Source organism: Artibeus jamaicensis, unplaced genomic scaffold (assembly GCF_021234435.1).
Source record: "Artibeus jamaicensis isolate MK-2021 breed Jamaican fruit bat unplaced genomic scaffold, CSHL_Jam_final contig_519, whole genome shotgun sequence".
Lineage (NCBI taxonomy): Eukaryota > Metazoa > Chordata > Mammalia > Chiroptera > Phyllostomidae > Artibeus > Artibeus jamaicensis.
Window position 1 is genome coordinate 28,846,392 of NW_026521871.1, and position 27,509 is coordinate 28,873,900.

Here is a 27,509-nt window from a genome sequence, read left to right on the forward strand (position 1 = left end):
TTCTTACTAATCTCTGCTCGATGCCCTGTTTCTTTGTTCGAATGCTCATCCTCCTGTGTACACCAGGGGCTGAAAGACGGCAGCCCCTAGGCCCAATCCAGCCCATCTCCTGCTTCTGTAAATAAAGTTTTATTGGCATACAGCCACAGTCATCCGTTACCCATTGTCTATAGCAGTGTACACATTATAGCCGCAGAGTGGGACGTTGCCACAGAGACCATTTGGCCCAGAAACCTGAATATCTTGTCCATTACAGCAAAAGTCTGTTGGCTGTGGTGGATACCACACTGCTCTCTCTCCCCCCACCCCATTTTACCCTATTGCGTGAGCATTTTCCCTTGGGTTGTAAACGCTTCGTGAGGGCCATTTCTGATAACTGCCTGACACGTCACTGCACGGTTAGTCCTTATCCTGTTGTTAAACATATTATGTGTTTATTTCCCAAAGTTTTGACTCTTATAATGAATGTATCAGTGAGTATATTTGGATGTAAACTTTACTTGTACTTTTTTAAGAATCTAACTTTTATTGATTGATTTGAGAGGGAGAGATGGGGGGAGAGAGAAATGGGGGTGCAGAGAGAGAGAGAGAGATCCATTTGTTGTTCCACTTATCCAGGTTTTCATTGGTTGATTCTTATATATGAGCCCTGACCCGGGATCAAACCTGCAACCTTGGATACAATGAGGATGATGCTCTAATGCACTGAGCCACCTGGCCAGGGTTTTACTTGTATTTTCTATGATTTCTTTAGGATAGTGTCCAGATTATTCGACTGGTAGGTAGGGACATTTTAAGACTCTCAATACATACCACCAAATTCCTTATGGAAAGGGGTCATAGTGTTGCTCCCCAGTAATATAGGTGAAAACCGTCTCCACATACCAGCCAACATTATTGTTATCATTACCATTTTAAACTTTTCCTGCCTTTGGACAGGTAAACAAAACAACTATTATTTGAATGCACACTTCATTTCGGTCTCATGAGACTGGAACGCTGTATTCCTCCCTTGGCATGTAGGCCGCTCTCCAACTCCGCGTGGTCTCCTCCCGCACAGGGCGGAGAGGAGGGCGCGGGTCCTACCTCTCACCTGGGCTTGGAGCAAGACCCCTGCTTCCATCCGGTTCTTTTCGACATCTCTCTCCCAGTGGGTTCTGATCGTCTGGAGGATGTCGTCCAGGCCAGTGCCCATGGGGACGCCCACTTGTTCCAGCTCGGATACCGCCAGCTGCTTATACAGCGCTTTCACATCCTGAAAAGGACAACGTACGCCTCTGGTGAGTTAGCTCCGCAGGAGAAAGAAGAGACTTGGAAGTCCGCTCTGCAGAACCCCAGTTCTGTGGGCGACGCTCGTGCTTTTCATTTTGCTACAGCTGGACACGGGGTTTCATGGACACCGGCCAAGTCCCCAGTCCCCTTCCCAGCACTGGGGCCGTACCCTCCTTTCCCAGGACGCATTTCTCAGCGGGTCTTCTCAAGCACGGGCCCAAAGCAAAAATCCAGATAAGCCACTAAGTAACAACACAGAGCAAGCAACGACGGCAAGATGACCCTTATGAATTTCATTAAGTCAGAGTAAGCCGGCCGAGAGAGATTTAAAGATAACTTTGCAATGTCTTACTGTTGCAGAGTGGTGAGAACTACAGAGCTAAGAAAAGGAGGATGTGAGCTGATTGGTTCCTGGTTTGCTTAAGGTTGGTGAAAAGAAGGAGCTTCTGGACATCCACATTGGTAAGTGGGTTTTTTACTTGTTCAACAGCAGGCACTTTAGGCCTCAGAACAGACAGTGGCATGTGCTTTAGAATCAGTGCTGCTCTGTAGGGGCTGGACCACGTCACCATGGGAGGGTGTCTCTGTCCTGCCACTCAATGGTCTGACCTAGTTCCATTAATGAGGACGTGCAAACCACAGCCTTGATCGGAGTTAATTTGTCCTCTGTAGTGATGAAAACAAAGATCTGAACTTGAATGCCTTGGCGCATGGATTGCTCCCTCCAACTCAACACTCTGTGGCTTGGACCTGCTGCCTTTCTCTGTTCTCACAGCAGCCTGGTTCTGAAACCCTCTGAGGGTGAGACACCGGGCTAACCTGACCCACATCGATGCCCGAAAGTGTTTTACCAGCATCTTCCCTGCAGCCCCAGGCAAGTGACGTGGAGAGGCCGAGGTGAGCCACCCTCACCTGTGTCCTGAAGTTCTGCCAGACAGGAGGATGTCTCCATCTCCGGTCTTGTAACCAACCCAGCGTCACCCCAGCCCCCACCTACCTCTTCATAGCTCCTTGACAGAAAGCCAAGTTCTTCTTTCAGGCTTTCTATTTGACCTTCCAGATCTATTTTTGTCCAATGAGCTTCATCGATGACTTTATACAGAGAGTTAATTTCCTCTTCCACTGCCTTTCGACATGGCTGCTCGTTTTCATATCTGCAGATAAAGGAACTTCATCAGCATAGCCGGGCAACCCAACAGACAAACTAATCTGATTATAAGCATTGGCAACAGGCCAATTATGTGCTAGTTAGACAGTGAATGTTAAATGTCACTTTTCTAGCAGCTTTGAGGGCACGATTAATGTAATTGTTACTTGTTGGTTTGTTAAAGTGAGAACAATTGCTACCAACTTCTGGTAACCGGGCTTAATGGGGGTCTGGCCTCGAGGACCCTGGCAGCGTGGAGCCCTGGGGTGAGCTTCTCCAGTTCAGGGATTGGCATCGTCATCATTGTTCTGATTTGTCCTCCTTTTCGACTGAGGATCCTGTAACAGATCTTCCCGAGAATCTGCCAGGCTATGTGCCTATGACCCCTACATGCAGAATGTGGTTTCTGTCTCCAAAGAGCCCATGTGGGATTTCAGGACCGTGGCCACCAACCCAAAGGCCACCGGGGGCCAAGTGGCCAATGCAGGTGAGGGATGAGGGTCAGGTCTGGGCAGCAGAGAGAGGTGGGGATTGAAGCATATGCGACAGCTTTCATGTACTTCCCCTAAAGGGGCGCTGCTGCTCAGCACCTCCCCCTTACGCCTTGTGACAGTTCTCTTCGAGAGGAATGGGAAAGCTGGATTTATATGTGAAATATCGAAGTTTTAAAAACTTACAACATAGATAACAACACACCAACTCAAGTCCGAAACCACCCACTCCAAAACTGCCCACTCTGAGTTCTTTCATTTTCTACTTTACACCAGCTTTCTTTCCAAAAACTACCCACTTCTCTGCCCATTTCTCCCCATGTCACTCCTTTCCTGCCACAGCCTTCTGTCCAGCTGTATCACCCAGCCGTATTCCACAGCTTACTTTAGTCCATTCATAAAAGGGAGAAATCACACACCTCTCACTTAACTAAACCTCTGCCTCTTAGGGTCTTAGAATTTTAAAGAGATGTTGACAAACTCCTACCCAGTGACAATCCCTTGACTGCATTCATGATAAGTGATCATGTAGCCTTTGCTTGAATACTTCCACTGACAGGGAACTCATCACTCACTACTCAAGGCTACCATTCCATTTTTTAGACAGCTCTAATTATTGCAGTTTATTTCCCACAAGAGCTTAAATCTCCATTCATGTAAGAATCTGAGTTCTACCCTTTGGAACACCCCAAATCAGTCTAATGTTTCCCTCTGGCAGTCCTACAAATATTTAGAGGCTGTGTCTATGTCACTTGCTCATTTCCCCCTCCCCATCCCCACCCGTCCAAGCCTTTTTGTTCCTTAAGTTATACATACACTGCCATTTCTCCCTCCATTCTTAATGTGCATTGGTTTCCACATCCCTCATTATCAAGGGCAGGGACTGTGGCCTGTCTTTGTGTCCTCAACACACTGCTCCAGGCTCCACATACATTTATGGAACGAGCATAAATGCTTTAATTGGTCTTATGACCTTCTTAGGATGTGACACAGAATGTAAAACTCCAGATGCTGCCTGATCAGTTCAGGGTCCTGTGGGACTGTCTGCTCCTCTGGTTGTCCCCTTTAATGCTCTTCCTCACGGGCCCTAAGATTGGCTTTGTGGCTTTCGTTTGCTTATGTGTCTGTTCATTTGATTTTGACCAGCTGTATTTGCTGCAGACTAATATTGGGTCTCCTGCCAACTAGAGCCCCCGGGCATATTTCATAATTGCTGCCTGAAGCCCAGTTTCCCTGTCCTGCCTGGGTGCACCTGGTACGTGAGCTCCAGAGTGGGAGTTCGTGTTTATCCTCTTTGTTTCATTGGCCCATTGTTCCAATGTGTTGGGACGGTTTTGAATCATGTTTCTGTCATTCTGCTCTTCGCCACATCCTGGTTTGTATATTGTGCCATTTTGCCTCCTTTGCATTCATGCACCTGGCAGTTCGAAATGTAAATGAAGGAACTAAGGACAAAGCCCGGGCGGGGGGGGGGCACTCTGCCCCAGACTTGCCCCCAGATCTGGAGCTCTGTCTTCGCATTAGCACTTGGGAGAAGGCTTCTGAAGCATTTTTCTGTGCTCTGTGTGTAGGATGAACTTTTCTACCCAAATGCATTCTTTACGAAGGACTGCACACTTATTAGCATTTAGTCCTTTTGGAAATGAGTCCTGTCCTTCCAGCTGAAATGAAAAACCACCCATAGGACTGGGCTTGGTCTCTGTTGAGCCAAGTTGGAAGAGTCCCCCTTGGGCCCCCGGAGTCTTATTTGCTCACCCCTCCAGGGAGCCTGCTCCCTCTGGGATGGGGTCCATTCAACAATGGGAGGTCTTAGGTGTCTCATCGACTTGTTTTTATGAAGTCCTCTATGGCAGAGATTTTCAACTATGTGCCGAAAGAATTTTCAAAACATGCATTACCTGACTGTTCAGTCAGGGGCACTGACCTCTTTTCCCTTAGATTGTCAAGTAAAAAGACACAATAGCCAACACAACAATAGCCATCCAGTGTGAATAAGTCAAAATTATACCTATTATTTTTGTCAGATTGGCAAAAAATGCAATATAGTTTTTGGTGTGCCATGAGAAGAACGAGGCTGAATCACCGCTCTGAGGATTTGAGACATAGTTGTGATATCCCCCAAGGCTGCTCTTAAACTTTAACTTTCTCTGGCTACCCCTTCCCCTGTCCCCTCCATTCTGAAGTCTTCAGCTAGCATCTCAGTGCTCATGGCGCCCAGCTCGTCTGCCCTTGACCTGCAGGCTGCCGGTCCCGCCTCTTCGGCAGCATCACGTAACTTCTGCTCAGGGGGTGAGGGAAACGTCGGTGAGAGAAATGCGCCCCCACTGGGGACCTGGCCTCAACACAGGCATGTGCTCTGACCGGGAATCGAACAGTGGACCCTCCCCCTAGTTCTTTACTTCACTTCTCTGTGCTCTCGTCACCTTGGCTAGCATGTTGCCAGGCAAGACAGCCACCCTGGCTGGTCGAGTCCCCTTGACTCCAGAGTGGCCACCAGTGGACGGACCTTAGCACATGAAGAAGCTGGGTCGTTGGGAAAGGCAAGGACAGGGAAGAGATGGCAGTGTCGTCCTTCTCATCACCAGGCCTTGTTACCCTAAGACAAGAATGGGGGGTGTGTGGTCTTTCCCAAAGACTCCCAACATGAAGCCTTCCTCTTTGTCTTCACCAGTTTAGGAAAATCTTCCCCCGAATAACAATCCAGTCCCACCCCTCTCCGCCCAGGCCGCCCGCCACACGTCCAGGAAAGGGCCCGCCTGGCTCCTCCGTTGGCCCGGAGTCCCCAAAGCCCACTGGCCTTCATGATTTTGCCCGGAGTGCCTCTTCTCTGTATCACTATTTGCTTAATTTTTTCCATAGATTTATCTACCGAAGAAGTAAATCTTAAATCAATAAACCAGAGAAGCTCTTGATATTAAATAAACTTTAAATCGGTACTATAAATGATGGTACTACAGTGGAAAAACAGTTCCATGGGTGATAAATAGAAGGCAACTACAAAAATAAATACAACACTATTAAAAAGAAAATGCGTATCCTTACACCACTTAAAATAATCTTCGCCAGCAATATATATATACTGACTTTATTCTTGTATTATTATTTATTAATTATTGTATTATTTTCCATATGAACAACCGTAAACCTACTTTTACCCACCTCAGGAAACACTGTATTAGACCTCAAAGGGATGCTTCTCAAGGCTGGTGAGCTTTAAATACGTGGAGGTCAGGGCCCCACCCCAGACGCTCTGGTTTAGCTCATCTGCGGGGCTGTGCACCGGCATTTCCAGCACCCAGGTGATTCCAAGCTGCCCGTGAGAGGCCTTGCTCTAAACCAGCAGTTCTCAGAGTGCGGTCCCAGGACCCGCAGGATCAGCATCATTGGGATCCGGCAGGAAATGTAAATTTGGGGCCCCTCTCCAGATCCACTGAATCAAAACCCCTGAGGGTGGGGCGCAGCAACTGTGCTGTCTGCAAGCCCCCGAGGGGATTCTGCACTACATTAGATTCTGAGAACCTCTGCTCTAGCCCGAGTGACACCAGGCAAAATCTCTGAGCCCTTGGGGCTTGGTTTGTGTCTACAAGGAGGGTTTGGGTCTGACCATCTTGGCTCTAGATTCTCCCAGGGACCCTGTTGTCCCACCCCAGCCTTCCACGTGGCTGGCAGGGAATGCGGGAGACTCCAGACAGCATGGCCCGAGTGACCCAAGAGTCACGTGGGAGGTACGGAGGGACTGTCGCCTCTGCGGAAGAGCATTACCTTTCTTTAAAGTCGTCCACGCCTGCCTGGATACTCTCTGTCTGCAACATGAGCCGGGCGTTTTCCAAGACCGCCTCGCCAACCTGCAACAGTCACACACAGCACAGGGGACAGGGTCACCGGGTGTCCCCGTTTCCCACTGGGACTCGGGCTGGGCCCAGAGGCTCTGGGGAACTTTAAGTGTCCTTCTCTGAAAAGGGGGAAGGAGATCAACAATAAAGCACAGGGTCTGGATGTTTTGAGTTTTTAGAGTTGGGTTTTTAGAGCACAAAGAGCAGTCAGAGGCAGACTTGTTCATAGCCTCTGTCACCATGATGAGCCTTTGGCCACCAGAGCAGTTTCTGGCTCCTTCAATGAAGTTTCGCTGGCTTGACATAGTGGCTGTTAACGTTTTCCGGTCACGGGTGCCTTTGAAAAGGTGTGGAATCATGGGTCTCTCGATGAGTGCCGTCCAACAGAAGCCTCTGTGATGACGTCGGCTGTGATGACGCTCTCTACCTGTGCTGCCAACGTGGCAGCCACAAGTGGTTACTCGACACCCCGAGGCCACAAGGGTAGCCACATGGAAGGAGGACTGGGGAGATGGGTGGAACAGGGGGGAGGGATTAAGAAGTACAGGTTGGTGGTTACAGAACAGTCGTGGGGGTGCACTGCACAGCAGAGGGAACATACAGTCAGGGATGTTGAAACAGTGTCAGGTGCCTACTAGACGTAGCAGGGCGATGACTTTGTAACTTATACGAATGTCTCACCATTACACCTGAAACTAATATACCAGTGATATCAACCGTCATCGAAAAATAGAAAATACTTAAACATATTTTAAAAAGAACACAGAAAATAAGACAACGGAGTAACTGTCGTTGCCTGCAGTTCATGGGAGGGCTCTGGCTGTGTGAGGCCTCCCCGAGGCCTGGCGGGGCGGCCTGGGTGAGCCCGCTCCTCCTCCTCCTCCTCCTCCCTCACACGCTGCAGCCTCACATTCAGAAAACCCGCTAGTCCGGGACTCTCGGTGCTGCCGTTTTGCAGATGACGAGTTTGAAGCCTGAGGTGATTGCCCTGCTCAGTTTCTTACACTGATGCTGTGACAACTATTCCACACAGTGTGGGACCCCAAGTCATAGCAAACTGTAGGCTCAGAAAGAACCACAGTGGAGAAGACGGCTTCACAGTGCGCTAGGCGAGGGGGCCGTGCAGGGGTGGGTGCGGGCAGGTGTGCACCTCAGCTCACAGAATTGGGGAGACTGCCTTTAACAAAGGCAGTGAAAAACGACTAATGCAACGGGGTGTCTGCGGTGAGCAAGGGACCCTGAAGCTTAAATCCCTCATTTGGTACATTTTGGTTTTGCTGTTTGCTTGTTTCTGCTTTTTAAACTTGGGATCCAGAGGGGTGGGCAGAAAAAGTAAAAAATAAGACGAAACTCTGGGCACGTGTGTGTGGAAATATGTGCATCGTGCTTAGAGTCACACAATTCTGGAAAAGCACAAAGATGGCTGACAATGCAGTCATTCCAAGCCCTGCCATCCAGTGAGAACACCGTCAGCGTTCGGGTACATTTCCTTTTGCTTTGTGGGGATCCCACAGCCCCGACTGTGGGAATGGGTAACGTTTCCCCAGTGACTGCAGACTCTGTAAATAGGAGGCTGCAGAGCAATCATGGAGTCAGGCAGGACAGGCAGATGCTGAAGGTGAGGTGAGGTGAGGAGCCGGCTGCTGGCACCCTTTGCTCCTCTGTGCTCCCTTGCAGCTGAGGACAGGGGAGGTTTCGCAGATAATTTGGACGCTGCTCAGCAGACAGGGCACTTCTGTCCAAATGTCTGTCCTGGGCGGCTCGTACAGCACGAGGCTTGGGGAAGCTGGAGGCCTTCCTGCTTTACTGTCGTTTAGTAACAACCAGGGTTTTATTCAAGCCTCAAGTGGAGCCTAATCATGGGCCCTGACTTGCCAAAGTGCACTTGGCGGCTGGGCTTCCCCATCCCCTTCACTGATGGGATCCTGAAATAACCTGCCGGTCCACCCTGCAGCCACAGAGAGCCCCTCACGGTTCTCCTGCTGGTGCCCAGCCCGGCAGAGACAGCGTCCTCTCTGGTGTCAGCGGTGGCTCGGCCACCCAGCCGTGGGAAGGGCCAGTCGGGCAGCATGACGAGGGCTGGACCTTGGCTGGGGTGTAGTATAGTCTGAGGGCTGGGATGGGGGCCAAGATCTAAAGCAAAAGTTGGAGCCCGCAGTGCAACAGAAAACATCTCTATTTCTACCTGGGAAAGTTCCCTGAAATCTCCCGTGCGTTGAGGATAGGAAAGAAAGAGGGAAAGGACGTTGCAGGGATCAACCACCTCCAGGCGGGCCCCGCCCATGTCCTGGAACTGGCTGGTACTGGCTTAGGACAGGAGTATTCCAGGGGTTTTGTGAACCGGTTGTTAAACACGGCCATCGTGAAAATTTTAATTATATGAACTTACAGTGAAATACATTAAATACACATTAAATATGTATGTAAACACCTATTACTATATATTAATACATATTAAAAACACAGGTGATAAGTACTCAAAATGCAAAGGTCATAAAAGCTCATCATTTCCTAATTGTTTTACTGTGTGTGACTGTGCTCTCTGCTCTTGAGCTCGTTTGTTTCCACTGTGTCTGTATGGTGGAGACACTAAGTAATGGTGTGCCCATCCCCTTTCAGAGACAGCATGTTGTTAGCTTGACATCAGCTATGGTGGGAGTATTTACACTGGGGCAATTGGCAAACACTGACTGAGCCCCACACTATTAAATACTTAACATTCACAACTTCGCTAAATGCCCCCAGCAGCCATATGACATGGATTAGCAACACACCCATTTTACAGATGAGGATGCTGAGGCTCAGAGAGCTAAAGTAAGTTGCCCCAAATCAAAGGCTGGAAAATCGGCAGAGCCAGAATGCCAAGCCAGCTCAGTGTGAATTGATCTGTGCATGTTTTTGTATCAGTTTTGGAAACTAAAAGGTACAGCAGAATCAAGAGAGGCTGTTGTGGAAGATTGGTGTCTGTCTTTTTCCTGTGACATAGAGCAGCCAGGACCCCAGGCTGCTTATCTGGGGTTCATGATGAAGAGAAAGAGATGTTTGCCCTATTGGATATGAGGATGCTGACCAAACCAAACCAAACCAAACCAAACCAAACCAAACCAAACCACGGTGGACAGGCTGCAGTTTGCACATGATTTGTCCTGGGAAGGCTAGCAGGGCACGGCCTTTCCTCCTCCTCCTCCCCCTCCTGCCCAAACAAAGTGAGAACTACCTTCAAGGAGACATGACTTAATGCCAGGTTTCCTGCTAAACACAGTCACAGAGGCATTAGTGTGAATTACCATGTGAGGTGAGGTGGTCTTAGCCTACCCCCTCAGCAGCATTTTAAAGGGGTCATCAAATTCTCACTGGAGTGAGGAACAGGACACTCCTTCAAAGCATAAATGCAGCTGAGGAGATGGGCAAGGCTGAGTACCAGGAGACTAGGCGGTCGGAGGCGGTCACGGTAGGCTCGGGTTTGGGGAAAGGGTGGGGCTGAGCACTGGCCTTGCCAGCTCAGACTGCGCTCGGTGTGGCACGCAGCTCCCTCCCATCCATGTCCCTCCAGGGTCCTCCCCTGATCCTCCGTGATGAGGCTTCCTTAGCATGCCCTGTACCAGCGTCTCTCAAAATGCGGTCCCTGTGTTATTGGGGACACCCGAGTCAGGGGCTCCCCTCCTCAGTTCTTGTCTTGCTTGCAAGAGAAGAATTCAGTCAACAGACAACACTCAGGGAGGAAATGAGATAGCAAGTTTGTTTATGAAGTACACTTGAGCAAAAGGTTACAAGCGGGCACCCAGCTGATCTGAGTGCCCCAACTATCGGGACTCCAGGAGCTCCATATTTTAGGCAGCTTCTAGGTACCCCTCCTTCTTCCCCTTCCAGGCCTTGGGATCAACATACAACTACAAAGGCGTTCTTTCTCCGCTAATGAAATTGCCACAGAGGCTTTCTTTCCCAGCATGTGAAACTTCAAGGACTCCCCTCCTCCTGATCTATCGTAGTTTTTGCTTTTGATGTTCAGAACACCTGGCAGTCTTATCAGACCGGGCTCGGGATGCTGAATCAGCCGGTGAGACCTGTCTCCCTGCCCTCCCGGCCTTGGTTTACTATCTGTCTTGCTCAACACCTGGGCCAGCAGTATCTGCACCTCCTCAAAACTTATCCGAAATGCAAATTCTCAGAGGCTAACTCAGATGTGGGAGGTGGAACCTCTGGAAGTGGGGCCCAGCAATCCGTGTTTTAACAAGATTTCCAGAGGATTACCAGGCCCCTTGGACTTGGATTACCCCTGCTTTGCCTGGACCTGCCTCTAGTCCTGTTCACGTCGTCTCTCAGGCTGCTCCTGGAAGTCCTCCATGTCCTCCTCTGTGTCATTGCCTGTATCTAGAACACCTGGTTTTACCATCTCACACCATTTTTTTTTTTTTTTTAGAGAGAGAGAGGGGAGGGAGAGAGGAAGAGAAACATGGATGTGAGAGAGAAACATCGACTGGTTGCCTCCTGCACACCCCCAACTGGGGACCTGGCCTGAAACTCAGGCGTGTGCCCTGATCTGGAACCGAACCAGCAACCTTTCAGTTCAGTCCACTGAGCCAGAGCAGCCAGGACCTACCCACGGCACTTGTCACTTGAGAAGCCCAGCCTCACTCTAAAGCTCCTGTCAAACACGGCCTCCTCTGGGAAGCGTTCTAATCCGTCCACTCACTCAGTCTCGCCTGCATTTCTTCATCGTAAGATGACCGCCTCCTGTGAGCCAGACTCTGCACTACTTGGAGGGGCAGTTACGAAGGGAGGGAAGACCCTGACTGGGTGGTCCAGTGGTTGGAGTGTTTCCCCCACACACCAAAAATCTTGTGGGTGCGATTCCTGTGAGGGTACAGACTTAGGTTACAGGTTTGAGCCCCAGTGAAGGTAAGTATGGGAGGCAAACTGATCAATGTTTCTCTCTCATATTGATGTTTCTCTCTTTCTTTCTTCCTCTCTCTAAAATCAGTAAGCATACCCTCAGGTGAGGATTAAAAAAAAAAGACATGGAGGGAAGGCCTTGGAAAGCATGGGAAGCATGGGATTTACTGGGAATCCATGGAAGGGGCTTGAGCAGGCACAGGTGTGATCATGTGATCCGTGGGTCCTCCCGACCCCAGCGGGAGGGGGCAGAGGAAGATGCAGGAGGCAATGCTGGGGGCCTAGCTAGGGGCCTGCAGGGGAGATAAGGGCGGCTTTGATTAGGGTGGTCGTAGGAACGGTGGAGAGAAGCCAACAGGTTTAAGACAGACAGTCTTTGGCGACGAAGAAGTCATGGGGAGAGTAAGCAAAACGAACTGAGGATGCCCTCTAGGTTTTTAGCCTGAGGTTCGGTGCCAACTCTTCCTCTCTCGGGGTCATTCCTGTGTCCCGGTCAGCCCCAACCTACACATGGCACAGGTCCCTGACTATCTCGCCACACTCAGCAGACAATCACAGCAGTCTGTGTTCTTGACCTTAGCTCTTCCATGCACGGCCTCGGGCCAGCTCCTGGGGGAACTCTAAGATTGCTTTCTTGATCCATAAAACGAGGATAAGAACACTTCCTACTTCCTTGGTACTTTCGAGAGTTGAATGAACCACTGCAGGAAAAGCACTTGGCTGACTGTTAGGTGCACAGGAAGTATCCCATGAATGGCAGCCATTACTATTATTGTTATTTGTCTTACAGCAGAACGGTGGCTCAACGACTGTCGCATGAACTTGACGTTGCATGCAGTCTGGCATGTTCCCACGTGCTGCACAGGCAGCTGAAGGAAGATTTCTATCTAGTGGCTTGATTCTTTTCTTTTTTCAGTTTTTCCTGTCTATAGTCATTTTGAAAAGCCCTGGTCACTGGTACTATGAAGATAAGGATTTTCGCCTGGCCAGCTGCCCGCCCACCACATTGTGGTTGTAGTTACTATTAAAATAGATGGAGCTGGTGGTAACGGGTGAGAGATTTGACCATCGCTGTGTGTAAAAAGGGCAAGGACAGTGGCATTTTAAAAAGTGTTATCATTCGGGCCCAGGGGTGCAATGAATGCTTTCTTTGGAATTAAAGATATCGGCATCCCAGCAGCCAAGAGCTGGTGGAGGCAGGCAAGACGGGGCCCTGGGAAATCAGGCTCTGCGGTCGCAGGGGCGAGATGCAAGGGTCCCTGGAAAGTCCTCTCCTATATATGTGTGACTTTCAACTTTAGGACGAATGCTCTGCATGACCTGCTTCTAGCAATAAATAAATAAAAAGTCATCCCTGTCTCTAGTGCCCCAGAGATAGTGGGTCTCCACCCAGGTGGTGAACTCTGAGCTCTTAAAGAAAAAAAAAAAGATTTTATTTATTTATTTTCAGAGAAAGGGGAAGGGAGGGAGAAAGAGAGGAAGAGAAACATCAGTGCGAGAGAGAAACATCGACTGGTTGCCTCTCACATGTTCCCCATGTGGAGACCTGGCCTGCAAGCCAGGCATGGGCCCTGACAAGGAATCGAACCAGTGACCTTTTGATTTGTGGGTCAACACTGAATCCCCTGAGCCTCACTGGTCAGGGCAGCTAGCTCATCTTGAGATCCCAGATGCATTTGCCACAGAGGATGTATTTTCCTCCCTGGCTTCCATGACACCGCCCTCTCTCGTTCTTCCTCCCACCTCACTGGCCATTTTCATTGACTTCCTCCTTCATGAAGCCTTTCTCCCTCGTCTAGTAGAGGGTGTCAAGGTTGGTTTTTGGGACTTGTTCTTTTTATCCCTAATGGCCTGTTCTACTCATGCAGCTCTAAATGTACGTGCCAATGGCACCTACATGGGTGTCTCTCGCACAGAACTTTCTCCTTCACTCCACAGTTGCATAGCGCTCTCCTTGACATCTCTTCTTGGATGTAGCTCAGACTTCATAAACCTAACATGACCCAAAATGGGATTTTGGATTTTGCCCTCACATCTCTCCTCCCCTCCCATCTTCCCCGTGTCAGTGCACAGCCCCGACATTTACCCAGAAATCGGGGAGTCTGGGCATCGCACTTTCTCTTATCCCCACACTGAATCCAGCACCACGCCCGTTCAGTTCGACCCCCACCGTGCATGTCAGATCTGTCTGCTTCTCTCCGTCTCCACTGAGGCCACCTGGTGCGTGTCACCATCGTGCCACCACCAGGTCCTTCTGATCTCTGCTCTGACCTTCTCTCCTCCAACACGTTCTTTATCCTGCATCCAGAGTGATCTTATTCTTTTTAATCCATCACCCAAGGAAATGCTTATTGACTCAAGAGAGAGAAAGAAACATCGATGTGAGAGAGAAACATCTATCGGGTTGCCTCCTGCACGTGCCCTGACCAGGGATTGAACCTGCAACCTTTTGGTCTACGGAATGATGCTCCAACCGACTGAGTCATCTGGTCAGGGCAGGGTAGTCTCCTTAAACTCTTCAAATCAGATCATGTCATTCTAATGAAAGGAAATTAAAACTTTTTAAATGTATCTCTTGTACTTAGAATAAAACCCAAACTCTCACAGTGGCCGTCAAGGCTCTGCATGCTTGTCAATCTCCCTGGCGCTCACCAGGCTCCGGCCAGGCCCCGGCCTGTGCTGGCCCCTCCTCCTGGACCCCTCCTCCCCTTTCCCCGAGTGGGTGGCTCCCCCATCCTCCTGATCACCTCGAGTAAGGTCGAAGCTGCCTTGACTCTGCCCTTCTCTGCCTCCTTAGCTTTCTTTAATATACTTATCACAGCTGGTAATCATTACTGGTTTCCGTTTGTTGGTATTTGCCACCAGAATATAAACTTCTTGAGGTCAGGCACTGCCTTTCTGTCCTGCTGGTTGTCCCATGCCTGGCACAGTAGGCAGCAGGTGAATTAATGAGCCCTGCCAGAGTGCTGCCTCTTTAAGGAGAAGCGAGGTAGGGAAGCCCTGGGTCTTAGCTTCAGGAAGCGCCTTCAGCACCTCCCTCACCCTCGTCTCCAAATCAATTCCCCACATTGCTGTGTCCATCCATCCCCGCTCCATTGTCCAGCCTTGGTGTGAGCTCTAATCCTCTTTTCTGGTTTAACCTGAGAGTTGTTACCTGGGAATGGAAAGTGCGAAGCTCAAGCAGTGAGTTAGTGCATTGGCAAGTGGAGTTGGGGACGTGTCATCAGTAATGGAGAAGCTGTGAGACTCGTCTCAGACACAGTTCACCCCCAAGCACCGTCACAGCCGCTGGGAGTCCAGGGAGGATCAGGGACACCTGAGGACTAAGGTCGGGTCTTACTTCAGTGAGAGAGACCCAGAACAGTGAACACTTCTGAGTCTTCACGGAGTCTGTCTCGACCCATCGTCATGTTGTGTTCTGGCTCAAAAAAGGATGTCTTCGTGGAGTGAGGGGCCGGAGCTGGTGGGTGCTCTTACCCATCATTCCTGGACGGTCAGTGCACCCTGGTGCCTAGTGGTTGTCCTCTGTCATGGGGACAAGATTCTTTATGCCTCACCCTCTGGGGAAGCCGCTCCATCCCTCCCAGTGCTGGTTCTGGGCTCACCGAGTATCTCACCTCCAGCTACGTTAGAATAGGAGGGTTCACTGTGGACAGCAGGTGCTGGTGCTGGGCACTGGACAGGTTAACCAGCGCTGTACATCATTAGTATGTTATACTCATGATGGGTGTATATGTCAGAGGGGTTGGCTTGTTGTGAGCCAGCCTGCCGGGGCCCGATTTGCTACAGATGCCGTAAGAAAATCTGAGTTATCTCCCCCTTCAGCCTCGATCTCTCTTTCTTAGAGTTGGAGCAACTGCTTTCCAACCTCTGATTCCCCTTTCTTCTGGATACTGAGACGTGGATTTGAACACTCAGAGGTGTGATCTTGAGAAAACCCTCGCAAGCCCTGGCTGGGTGGCTCAGCTGGTCAGAGCGTCATCCTGTGCATTGAAGTGTTGCAGGTCTGATTCCCTGTTAGGGCCCATATATCAAGGTTGCCGGCCCGTCCCCAGTCAGGGCACGTGCAGGATGCAACCAACCAACGTATCTCCTCACATCGATGTTTCTTTCTCTCTCTCTCCCCTTTCCTTTCTCTCCAAGATTAATAAACATATCCTTGGGTAAGGATTAAACAACCTCACAATTTAGACCTTGGTCATCACTCTAGCTTTATTTCTTCTTTACTCCCTCACTGCTACGACCTGAATTATGCTTTTGAGTCACGGGTATTTTCCTGAGGCCGTTCCCGCTCCAGACTGTGACTCATGCTGCCACCTCTGCATGTCATGACCAAACCAGGCCACCCACACCCCCGTGTTTTCCTTCTTTGCCACGTAAACTCCTGTCCATCCTTCCAAACCCGGCTCAGGCTGCGCTGGGCACCCTCTGTACCCCTCAGACCCCCTGTGGGTGTATCTCTATCACTGCAATCGTCATGCTGGAGTTTATGCTGATCTTTTTCTGTCTTTCCCCACCACTGACCCGTGTGTCCCCAGGACGGGGGCAGTCTCGTCCCTGCCTCCTGAGCACCCAGCCCGATGCCTGGCACATAGGTGCTCACTAAACATTTGTTAACGGAGCAGATGAAGCAGGAGAGCAGGGGAGAGCAAATTAACACACACACATGAGGTTAAACATAATTAGAGGTGTGGAACTAAGATTCCTGAGACGCAGAGCTCAAGCTTTAGAGCCAAACTCTTCTTACAAAATCCCAAATAGAAGCAACCAGATCAATCGAACCAGGACCTTTCTGAAGCACCGTGTTTTATGCCCCAATCAGCCCTTCGGAGTCATGATCTCACTTAGCCCCCACATCCAATGCGCATGGCCATACAAAGTAGGTACGTGTTAGCTGTTTCCATTATTCAGATGAGGAAATGGAGGCCCAGAGAGTGCAAGTAATGTGCCCACAGTGCTAAGGGGCCCCGCCGAATCCAATCCACGTCTGTCTGACTCCACAGCCCGTGTTTTTTTCCCCTTAAAAAAAACTCATGGGAAATTTCAACTATATAAAACTACATATAAAGGTAGAGAGAAATTAGAATGATGACTCCTCTCCCTATTTCCCCACTTCAACAATTAAAATCTTATGGCTACGTTAAAGCATCTTTACTCCTACGGGCCTCTGTCTCTGAGGTTATCATGCACCTAGTGCTTTATCTAACGCTTTTACTGGTCAATGCTCCATTTTGTACTTGCATTTTAGTTGAAAATTGTCACATGGACAACCGAGTGGTGATTGAAAGGGGGAGGGGAAGTATAAGGGGGATAAATGATGCCCTGGCTGGTGTGGATCAGTGGATTGAGCACTGGTCTGTGAACCAAAAGGTTGCTGGTTGGATTCCTGGTCAGGGCACATGCCTGGGTTGTGGGCCAGGTCCCCAGTAGGGGGCGTGTGAGGGGCGACTGATAGATGTTTCTCTCCCACATCAATGTTTCTCTCCCTCTCTCTCTCCCTTCCCCTCTCTCCAAAAATAAATAAAATCTTAAAAAATGGGGGAAATAAATAGAAATGGAAAAGATAAAATAAAAAATAAAATTGTCAAAGCAATACATAACATTTGATTTAAAAAACTGAACAATACTGACAAGAAAAACTAGTAAAGAAAAGCATTTCCCTGCCTCACACCTGCATCCCCCCGAATCCTAATCCCCATCATGACCAAGTTTTCATTTGTCCAGAGACTGCCCCGTATTTCTCCAGATGTCCTCATTGCTTTGGTTATCAGCGGCAGATGGTGTGTGTTGACCTTCTGGCCAATAATGAAGGTTTAGTGTGCTCACATGCCCCTCCCCTTTCCATTACTTATCAGTTGTCTTGGTGACTTTAGATAGTAAAGCTCTATTTCTTGTAACAGTTGTGAACACTTTCTTTCTCACACTCACTTTCTGTCTTGTAATCACAGATGGTTTATTTTCTGAGGACAAAAGGGATGACCGAAAAACCAGTTTAATTTCTAAATGACTACTGGTGCCTGGGTGAAATGTAGGTCCTTTCTGCTAAGAATTAGGATGTAGGTGCCCCTGTCAGAAACTGTGGGTGGGTCGTCAAATTGCTGTTTTATTTCCCAGCAGAGCATCCTCAGGCCTGCAGAATAATGTCAGCTATTTAATGATTTTTCTCATGGTGCTCCCTTCTCCAGGACATGGCTGCGAAACCCACAGGTACCCGACCATCTGGCCACCCCTCAAGCTTGCCTTGTGATTTGAACATTATGTACCTGTTCCTTCTCGTAAAACGGGGCAGCTATATCCTGACAGTACCAGGCACGCAGTAATCTTTGAATAGATGTTTGTTCAGTGAATGAATAAGTGATATAAGTTTAAAGAGCCAAACTTGTGAAATAACACGGAGAACGAATTCACAGGCATCAGACTGGCAAACCTGTGGGAGGTGAGGATGTGAAGAAAGTGGAGCTCCTACATGCTGCTTCCGGGAGGGGAAATTTGGGCAATGCCATACAAAAGTCGATGATGGACACAGCTCATCCTGCTCCTTGGTACCGACCTAGAGCAGGGTCAGAAACTTTTTCTACAAAGGGCCAGATAGGAGATATTTTAGGCTTTGTGGGCCTACAGTTTTTGTTGCAACTGCAAAACCCTGCTCTTGCAGAATGAATGGAGTCGCAGATGATTAGTATGTGAATGGGCGTGACTGTGTTCCAGTCCAACTTTATTTCCAAAAGCAGGAGCCTGGTTGGGTTTGGCCTGCCTCTGACCTAGAGAAACTCTCCTGTGGGCACAAGCAGGTTTTACTCCTGCTTCTGTCTCTGATAGAGAAATTTGGAAGCAGACCCTGACTAACATGCTATTAAATAATGAATGGCTTAACAATGAGATCAAGGAAGAAATCAAAAAGTTTCTAGAAACAAATAAAAATTAATACACAACAGCCCAAAACGTATGGGGCACAGTGAAGGCAGTCCTGAGAGGGAAGCAGGAAGTTCATAGCAATACAGGACTGCCTATAAAAGATAGAAAAATATCAAATAAACAATCTAACTCTACAAGAACTAGAGGAACTACAACAAACAAAGCCCAGAGTGAGTAGACGGAAGGAGATAATATCAGAGCAGAATGAAATGACACAGAGACTAAAAGAACAATTCAAAGGATCAATATATCCAAGAGCTGGTTCTTTGAAAACATAAATGAAATTGACAAGCCTTTACTCTGACTCATCAACAGAAAAAAAAGAGAGTACCCAAATAAGTAAAATCATAAATGAAAGAGAACTTACAACCAAAATCACAAAAAGCATTGTAAGAAATTACTATGAACAACTTATGTGCCGAGAAACTGGACAATCTGGATGAAATGGACAAATTTCTAGAAACATACAATCTTCCAAAACTAAATCAAGAAGAAGCAGAAAGTTTGAACAGACTGATAACAACTAGTGAAATTGAAGCAGGAATCGAAAAACTCCCAGCACACAAAAGTCCTGGACCGTCTGGTCCACAGCCTTCGCAGATGAACTTTACCAAACATTTAAAGAAGAATTAACTCCTGTCCTTCTCGAACTATTCCAAAAAACCCAAGAAGAGGAAAGACTTCCAAACTTTTTAAAAATATATATTTTATTGATTATGCCATTACAGTTGTCCCATTTCCCCCCCTTCATTCCCCTCCAGCCTGCACACCCCCTCCCACCCACATTCCCCCCCTTTAGTTCATGTCATGTGTCATAAGTTCTTTAGCTTCTACATTTCCCATATTATTCTTGTCCTCCCCTGCCTATTTTCCCCCCACCACCTATGCTACTTATTCTCTATACCTTCTCCCCCCACTCCTCCTCTCACTCCCCTGTTGCTAAACCTCCATGTGATCTTCATTTCTATGGTTCTGCTCCTGATCTAGCTGTCCTCTTAGTTTGCTTTTGTTTTAGGTGTGGTTGTTAATAACTGTGAGTTTGTTGTCCTTTTACTGTTCATCTTTTTTATCTTCTTTTTCTTAGATAAGTCCCTTTAACATTTCATATAGTAAGGTCTTGATGATGATGAACTCCTTGAACTTGACCTTATCTGAGAAGCACTTTATCTGCCCTTCCATTCTAAACGAAAGCTTGGCTGGATAGAGCAATCTTGGATGTAGGTCTTTGGATTTCATGACTTGGAATACCTCTTTCCAGCCCCTTCTTGCTTGTAAGGTCTCTTTTGAGAAATCTGCTGACAGTCTGATGGGAACTCCTTTGTAGGTGACTGTCCCCTTATCTCTTGCTGCTTCTAGGATTCTTTCCTTCATTTTGATCTTGGCTAATATAATGATGATGTGCCTTGATGTGTTCCTCCTTGGGTCCACCTTCTTTGGGACTCTCTGAGCTTCCTGGATTTCCTGGAAGTGTATTTCCTTTGCCAGATTGGGGAAATTCTCCTTTATTATTTGTTCAAATAAGTTTTCCACTCTTGGTGGTTCCTCTTCACCTTCTGGTACCCCTATAATTCGGATGTTGGAACGTTTAAAGATGTCCTGGGGGTTCCTAAGCCTCTCCTCATTTTTTTGAATTCTTGTTTCTTTATTCTTTTATGTTTGGTTGTTTCTTTCTTCCTTCTGGTCCACTCCCTTGATTTGAGTCCCAATTTTCTTTCCATCACTATTGGTTCTCTGTGCATTTTTTTCATTTCACTTAGTGTAGCCTTCATTTTTGTTCATCTAATTTGCAACCAAAATCAACCAGTTGTGTGAGCATCCTGATTACCAGTGTTTTGAACTGTGCATCTGATAGGTTGGCTATCTCTTTGTTGCTTGAAAGTATTGGCTCTGGGGCTTTGATTTGTTCTTCCATTTGAGCCATAATTTTTTGGTCAGGTTGCACCTGTTACATATGAGGGGCGGAGCCTTAGGTGTTCACCAGGGCAGGGCAACCCAGTTGCTGGGTTGTGATGCTACATGTGGGGGAGGGGGGTCAGAGAGGGAACAATGGTGCTTGTTTCACTCTCTCTCGGATTTCAGACCCCTCTGCCACTTCTCACAAGCAAACTGGGCTTTTCTGGTGCTGGTTCCTGGGTGGGTGGGTGGGTGGGTCTGTGTACATTCTAGGACCCTGTGGGGGTCCTAGAACTCCAATGAACTCTCCTGTGAGGCTGGGAGTCTCTCCTGGCATCTTTTCAATCAGTGCTTTTAGGCTTTATTTCCCACCACTGGGGCCCTGGGTTTTGAGGTCTGTCTCATTGCCCATTTTTGCCTAGTTTGTCCGCACGTGAATTTGTGACCATGGTCATCCAACCGCCTTGCACCACCTGTGCTCCTGGGTCTGAGAGCCACCACCTTTTCCTGCCACCACCTTTTCCTGCCATGAGTTCTCTCTGCCAGGTGCCAACTCTGCCCCTCTTACCTACTGGCCTGGTAAAATGGTTGTCAGACTTCTGTACAGTTCAATTTTTTGTCTGTTCTGGTTGTGTTTTTGTTTCTAAATCTTTGTTGTCTTTAATTTTGTTTGTGGGAGGAGGCACAGTGTTCCCACCTATGCCTCCATCTTGGTTGGAAGTCCAAATTCTGTTCATGAGGCCAGTATTATCCTAATTTCAAAACCAGGTAAAGACACAACAAAGAAAAAAAAACAATAGGCCAATATCTCTGATAAAAATAAGTGCTGAAATCTTCAACAAAATGTTGGCAAACTGGAATCCAGCAATCCATTAAAAAGATCATACACTATGACCAAGTGGTATTCATCCCAGGGATGCAAGGATGGTACAATATTTGCAAATCAATAAATGTAATACACCATATAAACAAAAGGGAAGACAAAAACCACATGTGGGAATAGAGGGAGCAATTTCAATATAATAAAGGCCATTTATGAGAAATCTATAGCCAACATCATATTCAATGGGTAAAAATTAAAAGTTTTCCCTTTAAGACCAGGAAGAAGACAATGATGTCCGCTTTCATCACTTTTATTCAACATAGTATTGGAAGCTCTAGCCACAGCAATCAGATAAGAAAAACAAAAGGCATCCGAATTAGAAAGGAGGAAGTAAAAACTGTCATTATGTGCAGATGACATGACAGTGTACATAGAAAACTCTTTAGTCTCCAACGAAAAAAAACTACTCATCCTAATAGGTGAATTTGGCAAAAACAGTGGGATACAAAATTAATATTCAGAAATCAAAGGCATTTTTATAAACCAACAATGCAATATCAGAAACAGAAACTAGGAAAAAATTCCACTTACTATAACAACAAGAAAAATAAAGTGCCTAGGAATAAATTTAACCAAGGAAGTAAAACACCTGTACTTGAAGAACTACAGAGCACTGAAGAAAGAAATAAGGAAGACACAAATAAATAGAAGCATATACCATGTTCATGGATTGGAGGAATTAACATCATTAAAATGTCCATACTACCCAAAGCAATCTATAGATTCAACACAGTCCTCATTAAAATACAAATGGCATATTTCACAGATCTAGAACAAACATTTCAAAAAAAAAATTGGAACCAAAACGACCCTATATAGCTTTAGCAACTTTGAGAAAGAAGAACAAAGTAGGGAGGATCATAATACTTGATATTAAACTATACTACAAGGCTCCTATAATCAATGCAGTCTGGTACTGGCATAAGAACAGACACATAGATCAATGGAACAGAATAGAGAGCCCAGAAATAAACCAAGTCTCTATGGTCAATTAATATTTGACAAAGGGGGCAGAAGCATAAAATGGAGTAAAAATAGACTCTTTAATAAATGGTGTTGAGAGACCTGGATGGCTACATGCAAAAAAATGAAACTAGACCACCAATTTACACCATACACCAAAAAAAAGTCAAGATGGATAAATGACTTAAATATAAGTCATGACACCTTAAAAGTCCAAGAGGAAAACATAGGCGGTAAAATTTCAGATATCCCATGTAGCAATATTTTCACTGATATATCTCCTAGGTTAAGGGAGATAAAGGAAAGAATAAACAAATGGGACTACATCAAAGTAAAAACCTTCTGAACAGCTAAAGAAGCCATCATCAAAATGAAAAAGGAACTGACCATATGGGAAAACATTATTTGCCAATGATACATACTTCGGACTAGGGTTTGATCTCCAAAATATAAAGAACATATACAACTCAATACCAGAAAGACAAACAATCCAATTAAAAAATGGGCAGAAGACCTGAATAGATACTGTTCCAAGAAGGACATACAGATGGCCCATGGACACATGAAAAGATGCTCAACATCACTAGTCATCAGACAGATGCAAAAAAACCCACAATGAGAGATCACCTCACTACTGTCATCAATAATAAGTCAACAAACAACAAGTGCTGGTGAGGGTGTAAAGAAAAGGGAACCCTAGTGCACTGTTGGTGGGAATGCAGACTGGTGCAGCCACTGTGGAAAACAGTGTGGAATTTCCTCAGAAAATTAAAAGTGGAACTGCCTTTTGACCCAGCAGTTCCACTGCTGGGATTATACCCTAAGAATCCAGAAACGCCAATTCAAAAGAACCTGTGCACCCCTATGCTCATAGCAGCATTATTTATAATAGCCAAGTGCTAGAATCAGCCTAAGTGTCCATTGGTAGATGAGTGGATTAAAAAACTGTGGTACTTTTACACAGTGGACTACTGTATGGCAGAAAGAAAGAAGGAATTCCTACCTTTTGCATGAATGGAACTGGAGAATATCATGCTAAGTGAAATAAGCCAGGTGGGGAAAGACAAATACCACATGATCTCGCCTGTAAGAGGAACCTAATGAACAAAAACAAACTAAAGAGCGCAACAAAACCAGAGACATGGAAACATGGAACAGTCGGGCAGTGACCCAAGGGGGTGGGGGAGGGGGATAATGGTGGAAAGAAGGGAAAGGACTAGTCAAAGAACATGTATGAGTGACCCACAAACATGGACAATTGTGTGGGGACTGACTGTGGGAGTGGGGGGGGCTTGGCAGAGGAGGGCAAGGGGAGAAAAATTGGGACACCTGTAATAGAACAATCACATATTTTTAAAAAGAAGAAAAAAGTGAAAGAACATAAATAATTAGAAAAAGAAAACTACTGCAGTGATACACACAGAAGGCCCCTAACACACCCAGATGGAGAGAGACCAGCAGGGAGAGGTTGGCTGGAGAAGGCAGGCCAGGTGCGGGCAGGAGGTGAATGGACGGAGGGTGGGGAGGGCATGGGAGGCCTCCAGAGCTCCAGAAAGGGCCTTGCAGGGCAGCAGGGAATGAAGAGAGAGTGGGGTGTGCGGTGGAGTCTGGGCGGGAGGGTGGACCAGAGAACAGCACTGTGAGGGGCGGAGGCCAGTGGGCGGGTGGCTGCGGAGGTGTGGGACCCCTGCGTGAACCTGGTCAGAGTCACTCCAGGCTGCCTGGGCTGCACTTTGTGTTCACCCTTAGGTGGCCCTGCAGAAACGGTCAGCCAGCCCCAAGTTCTGTCTGACACGATGTTTCCTGGGTGCTCACCAACGTCAGAGGGATCTGGGCTCTTGCTGGAGACTTCTGGAGGCTTAAACCAAACCACAAGCTCTTCTTTACTGTCTCAGGGGTCACTGCTGGAGCAGACACTGTCCATGGTCAGCCAGAGCCCCTGGGATTTTGGGGGTGTGTGCTCCGAGATGCCCCATGATTTCCCTCTCCCACAGTCGGTCCTCACACTGGGCTCTTTCTGGGGCAGTGCCCTCAGGCAGCCAGGGTCCCCTTTATAGTCCCTGGGGCTGGTTCCTCAGCAATGACCGACAGGTGTGGGCTATGAGAGCCAGCTCCCTTGCTGGAGCTGGGACAACTCTGATGTGAAACTTAGTGGCCCTGAGATCCCCCCTGGGGTCAGGCTGAAGCTGGCACTTGGCCGGAGATGGTTCCCTTGCTTGTCCCTCCCGCACAGGTTTCCCCTGGGAGCGCCTCTGTAAGATGCCACCACTATCAAATCCCAGACCTGGGCTCCGATTCTTGGGGATCCATCTAATACAGGAGCTCTCCTTCATCCCAGAATCCCTCCAGGTCGGGATGCCTCGAGCCTTGGTCTGTCCAGAGTAGAGCTGGGCACGCAGCCTCTGAATCAGACCATCCAAGTTGAAAGTCTTGTCTCCATCACTTTTTAGCTGTGTGACCTTGGAAAAGTTATTGACCTGCTCTGTGCCACTGTTTCCTTATCTTTCTAAAAGGGGCCAGGAAAGGATCAGCCTCACAGGATTGTTGTGAAGTTAAATGAGGTAAGGTATGTACAAAAATCTCAGAATTAATCGCAGCATATAGTAAGTGCTCAATAAGTGCTAGTTTTGTTAATCTCCGCTGGAACCAAAGGGGCACTTCATGGCAATCAGGGATTAGATACGCTTTACCCCTGGGCCTGGGTCTGCAAACCAGGCTGATTTGATAAAGGGAACAAGCCATTCTCTTATTATGTGGACAATAACCTCAATTTGTTGCAACAGGACAGAATGGACAGGTGAGTGGATTGGCAGGACGGTTGTCACCAATAGTCTACTGACAGAATTATGAGAATCCTCATTCTTCCTTTGCCTGCGATTCCACCCCTCCCCCACCACAGGCTGGCTGAGGAGCAGGAAGTGGGTGGGGCTCTGCCTCTGGGAAGGGAGCAGGGAGAGCATTAGGGAAGGACGGGAGGCAGACACTCACTCGCTCTCGGGTTAACATCAGCAGGAAAGAGAGTACACGACTCAAAGTGTTAGACTTGGCATGGAAAACCCAGGGGCCCCTCCTGCCTCTGGTTTCCAGTCCTGGCTCTGGTATTTCTCTTCTCTGAGCCTCAGTTTCCCCATCTGTAAAAGGGGGCAATAGACCTATTCTACTCACTCCAGGGGAGCCTGCGAGGACCTAGGGAGACACAGGAGAGGTCACGCCGGGTATTGTGAGCCACCTGGCGCTGGAACCCCACCCACGGCACCAAAGCTAAGGTTAGAAGAACGCTGCAGTAGCCTAGACGAGACCGTCGTTGGGAAGCCCCTAAGAGACCCACAGTCAGTAAGTCCAGCACAGCTGCGGTTTTTCTCCACATGGGACAGTGGACTGAAATTGGAGTCACATTATCTGGAAAGTTCTTGTCTTGACACACCAGCCTCACGCTCAGTATGGCATGATCCTCCCACAAGAGGCACAGGGAAGTGAGCCTGTCTGAGGCGGAAACAGATTCCAGCCTCCCATCCCTCGCTCAGGACAGGGCACGGCTCACGGACGGAGCAGAGTGCCAGCACCGTGTAAGTGACGCTTCTCTGGCCCCACACTTGCTCAGGGTGCCTGCTCCTGTGAGACAGAGGGTGTCTGAGCAGGAGGCGAGAGCCGAGCTCCGGGCTGCCTCCCTCACTGAGGGTGGGGCCTCTGCAGAATCCTCTGCCCTCTGCTTCCAGCAAACCTCCACTCGGATATTTCATTACAGTTTCAGAACGAGAAGGCACAGAGAGGCGTGATGGCTTGTCCCCGGCCCAGAGCAGTCCCTTCACTCGTTAGCGTCCTGTAGCAAGGACTCCTGGGAAGACACTGGGCTTTGGAGAGACAGGGCTTCCAACCCTGTCTTTGTCCCTTGAGGATGTGTGATGCTCTAAAAGTTCCCTATTTGTGGAATGGGGATAAGAGACGTTCTCCCCAGCACTGTAAGATGATTAAAAGACATGTTGTATGTAACAGGATGCTCGCCCGCCCGGGCGGAGGCTGGGAAGTCACTGCACTGCTCTCAGAGTGGCCAAAGGCGCACCCCTCCTGGGAGCAGGGGAGGAACCTGGACAGCATGGTGGCTGGGCTCGTGTGAGAGGGGTCCTGCCCACGGGGGAGAGGGGGTGCCCGTGGGGCATCGGCTGCAGGTGGAGCTTCTCCGTGCAGTTGGTCCAGTGGGGGAATCTCAGAAGAGATGTGTCTCCAAGAGGAAGAATCTAGTTTAAGCTCTAGCCAGACCCAGACAACATGAGGTGAACTTACAATGGTCTCTCTCAAGGAAGAACTGTCCTGCCCTTCTCTCTTCTCCTCTCCTTCCTGCCTGCACTTCTGCTGCCTTAGGAACAGCAGTGGGGGTAGCAGGTGGGAGACCCGGGAAATAGAGCCAACGCTTCCCCCACTCCCCTCCTAGGTGTCTGACGCTACCTGGGTGCAGGGGAGAAAGTGAGGGTTAATGTGTGGAGTAAACATCCTATCTACTGAATTGAGACTGTGTTTTGTGACTTGAATTGCATGACATTTCCAGTTATCTACAAGAGAGCAGAAAAATCAAGAGTCCATTTATACTTACATCCAGAGGGTAGGAGACAGTATTACCTCCCAGCAAAGCTACCTTCATTACGGTATAGCTCACGAGCCCTTCCTGTCCAATGTACTTGACCTCCCTCCCGCGCCCAGCACTGAGCTCGGCACATGGCGGGCTCTCAGCAGCAGGTTTATTTCCTCATCATCCCTCTTACAGCTCCAGGCCCCAGAGTCGGAGCATTCTGACTCTTGGATGTTTGGACTACCATAGTGCCTGGGGCAGAGTGCACCCTCACTCAGGGACTGATGCATAAACATTACAAACCCGAGTTCTGTGGCAGCCCCACAGCAGCCACCATGACAAATGTCACACTGTCGAGACTGCTGGGGAGGAAGGAGGCGGGGCCAGTACGTGCCAACATCCCACTTACGTGTGACGCTAATTATACCCATAGACGGAGAAGCTGCAGCCTAATCTCTGACACTGACGAAGCCTTTTCCCTCTCGAGTTATTTTCCTTTAAAAAAAAACCCTCACCTGATAATATGTTTATTTATTTTAGAGAGGAAGGGAGAGGGGAGGGGGGAACATCGAGGTGAGAACCCCTGTAGGTTGCCTCCTGGGCACACTCCCCCATGGGGGATTGAACCCCTCACTTTTGGTGGACGGGACCACAC

At 48.2% G+C, this 27,509-nt stretch overlaps 1 protein-coding gene across 3 annotated transcripts in view; it reads right to left on the minus strand.

Moving 5' to 3' along the window:
• BFSP2 (beaded filament structural protein 2) overlaps positions 1–27,509 on the minus strand; it is a 65,411-nt gene that overhangs the window by 25,231 nt on the left and 12,671 nt on the right. For 2 of the 3 annotated variants that reach the window (XM_053669449.1, XM_053669448.1), the window contains exons 2-5: positions 6,673–6,755; positions 5,417–5,506; positions 2,270–2,426; positions 1,094–1,255 (exon numbers count right to left, since the gene is read on the minus strand). In XM_053669449.1, the coding sequence (XP_053525424.1) occupies positions 1,094–1,255; positions 2,270–2,426; positions 5,417–5,506; positions 6,673–6,755 (492 nt within the window). The remainder of the gene's footprint in view (positions 1–1,093; positions 1,256–2,269; positions 2,427–5,416; positions 5,507–6,672; positions 6,756–27,509) is intronic. The other variant, XM_037144061.2, reaches the window with a different exon arrangement.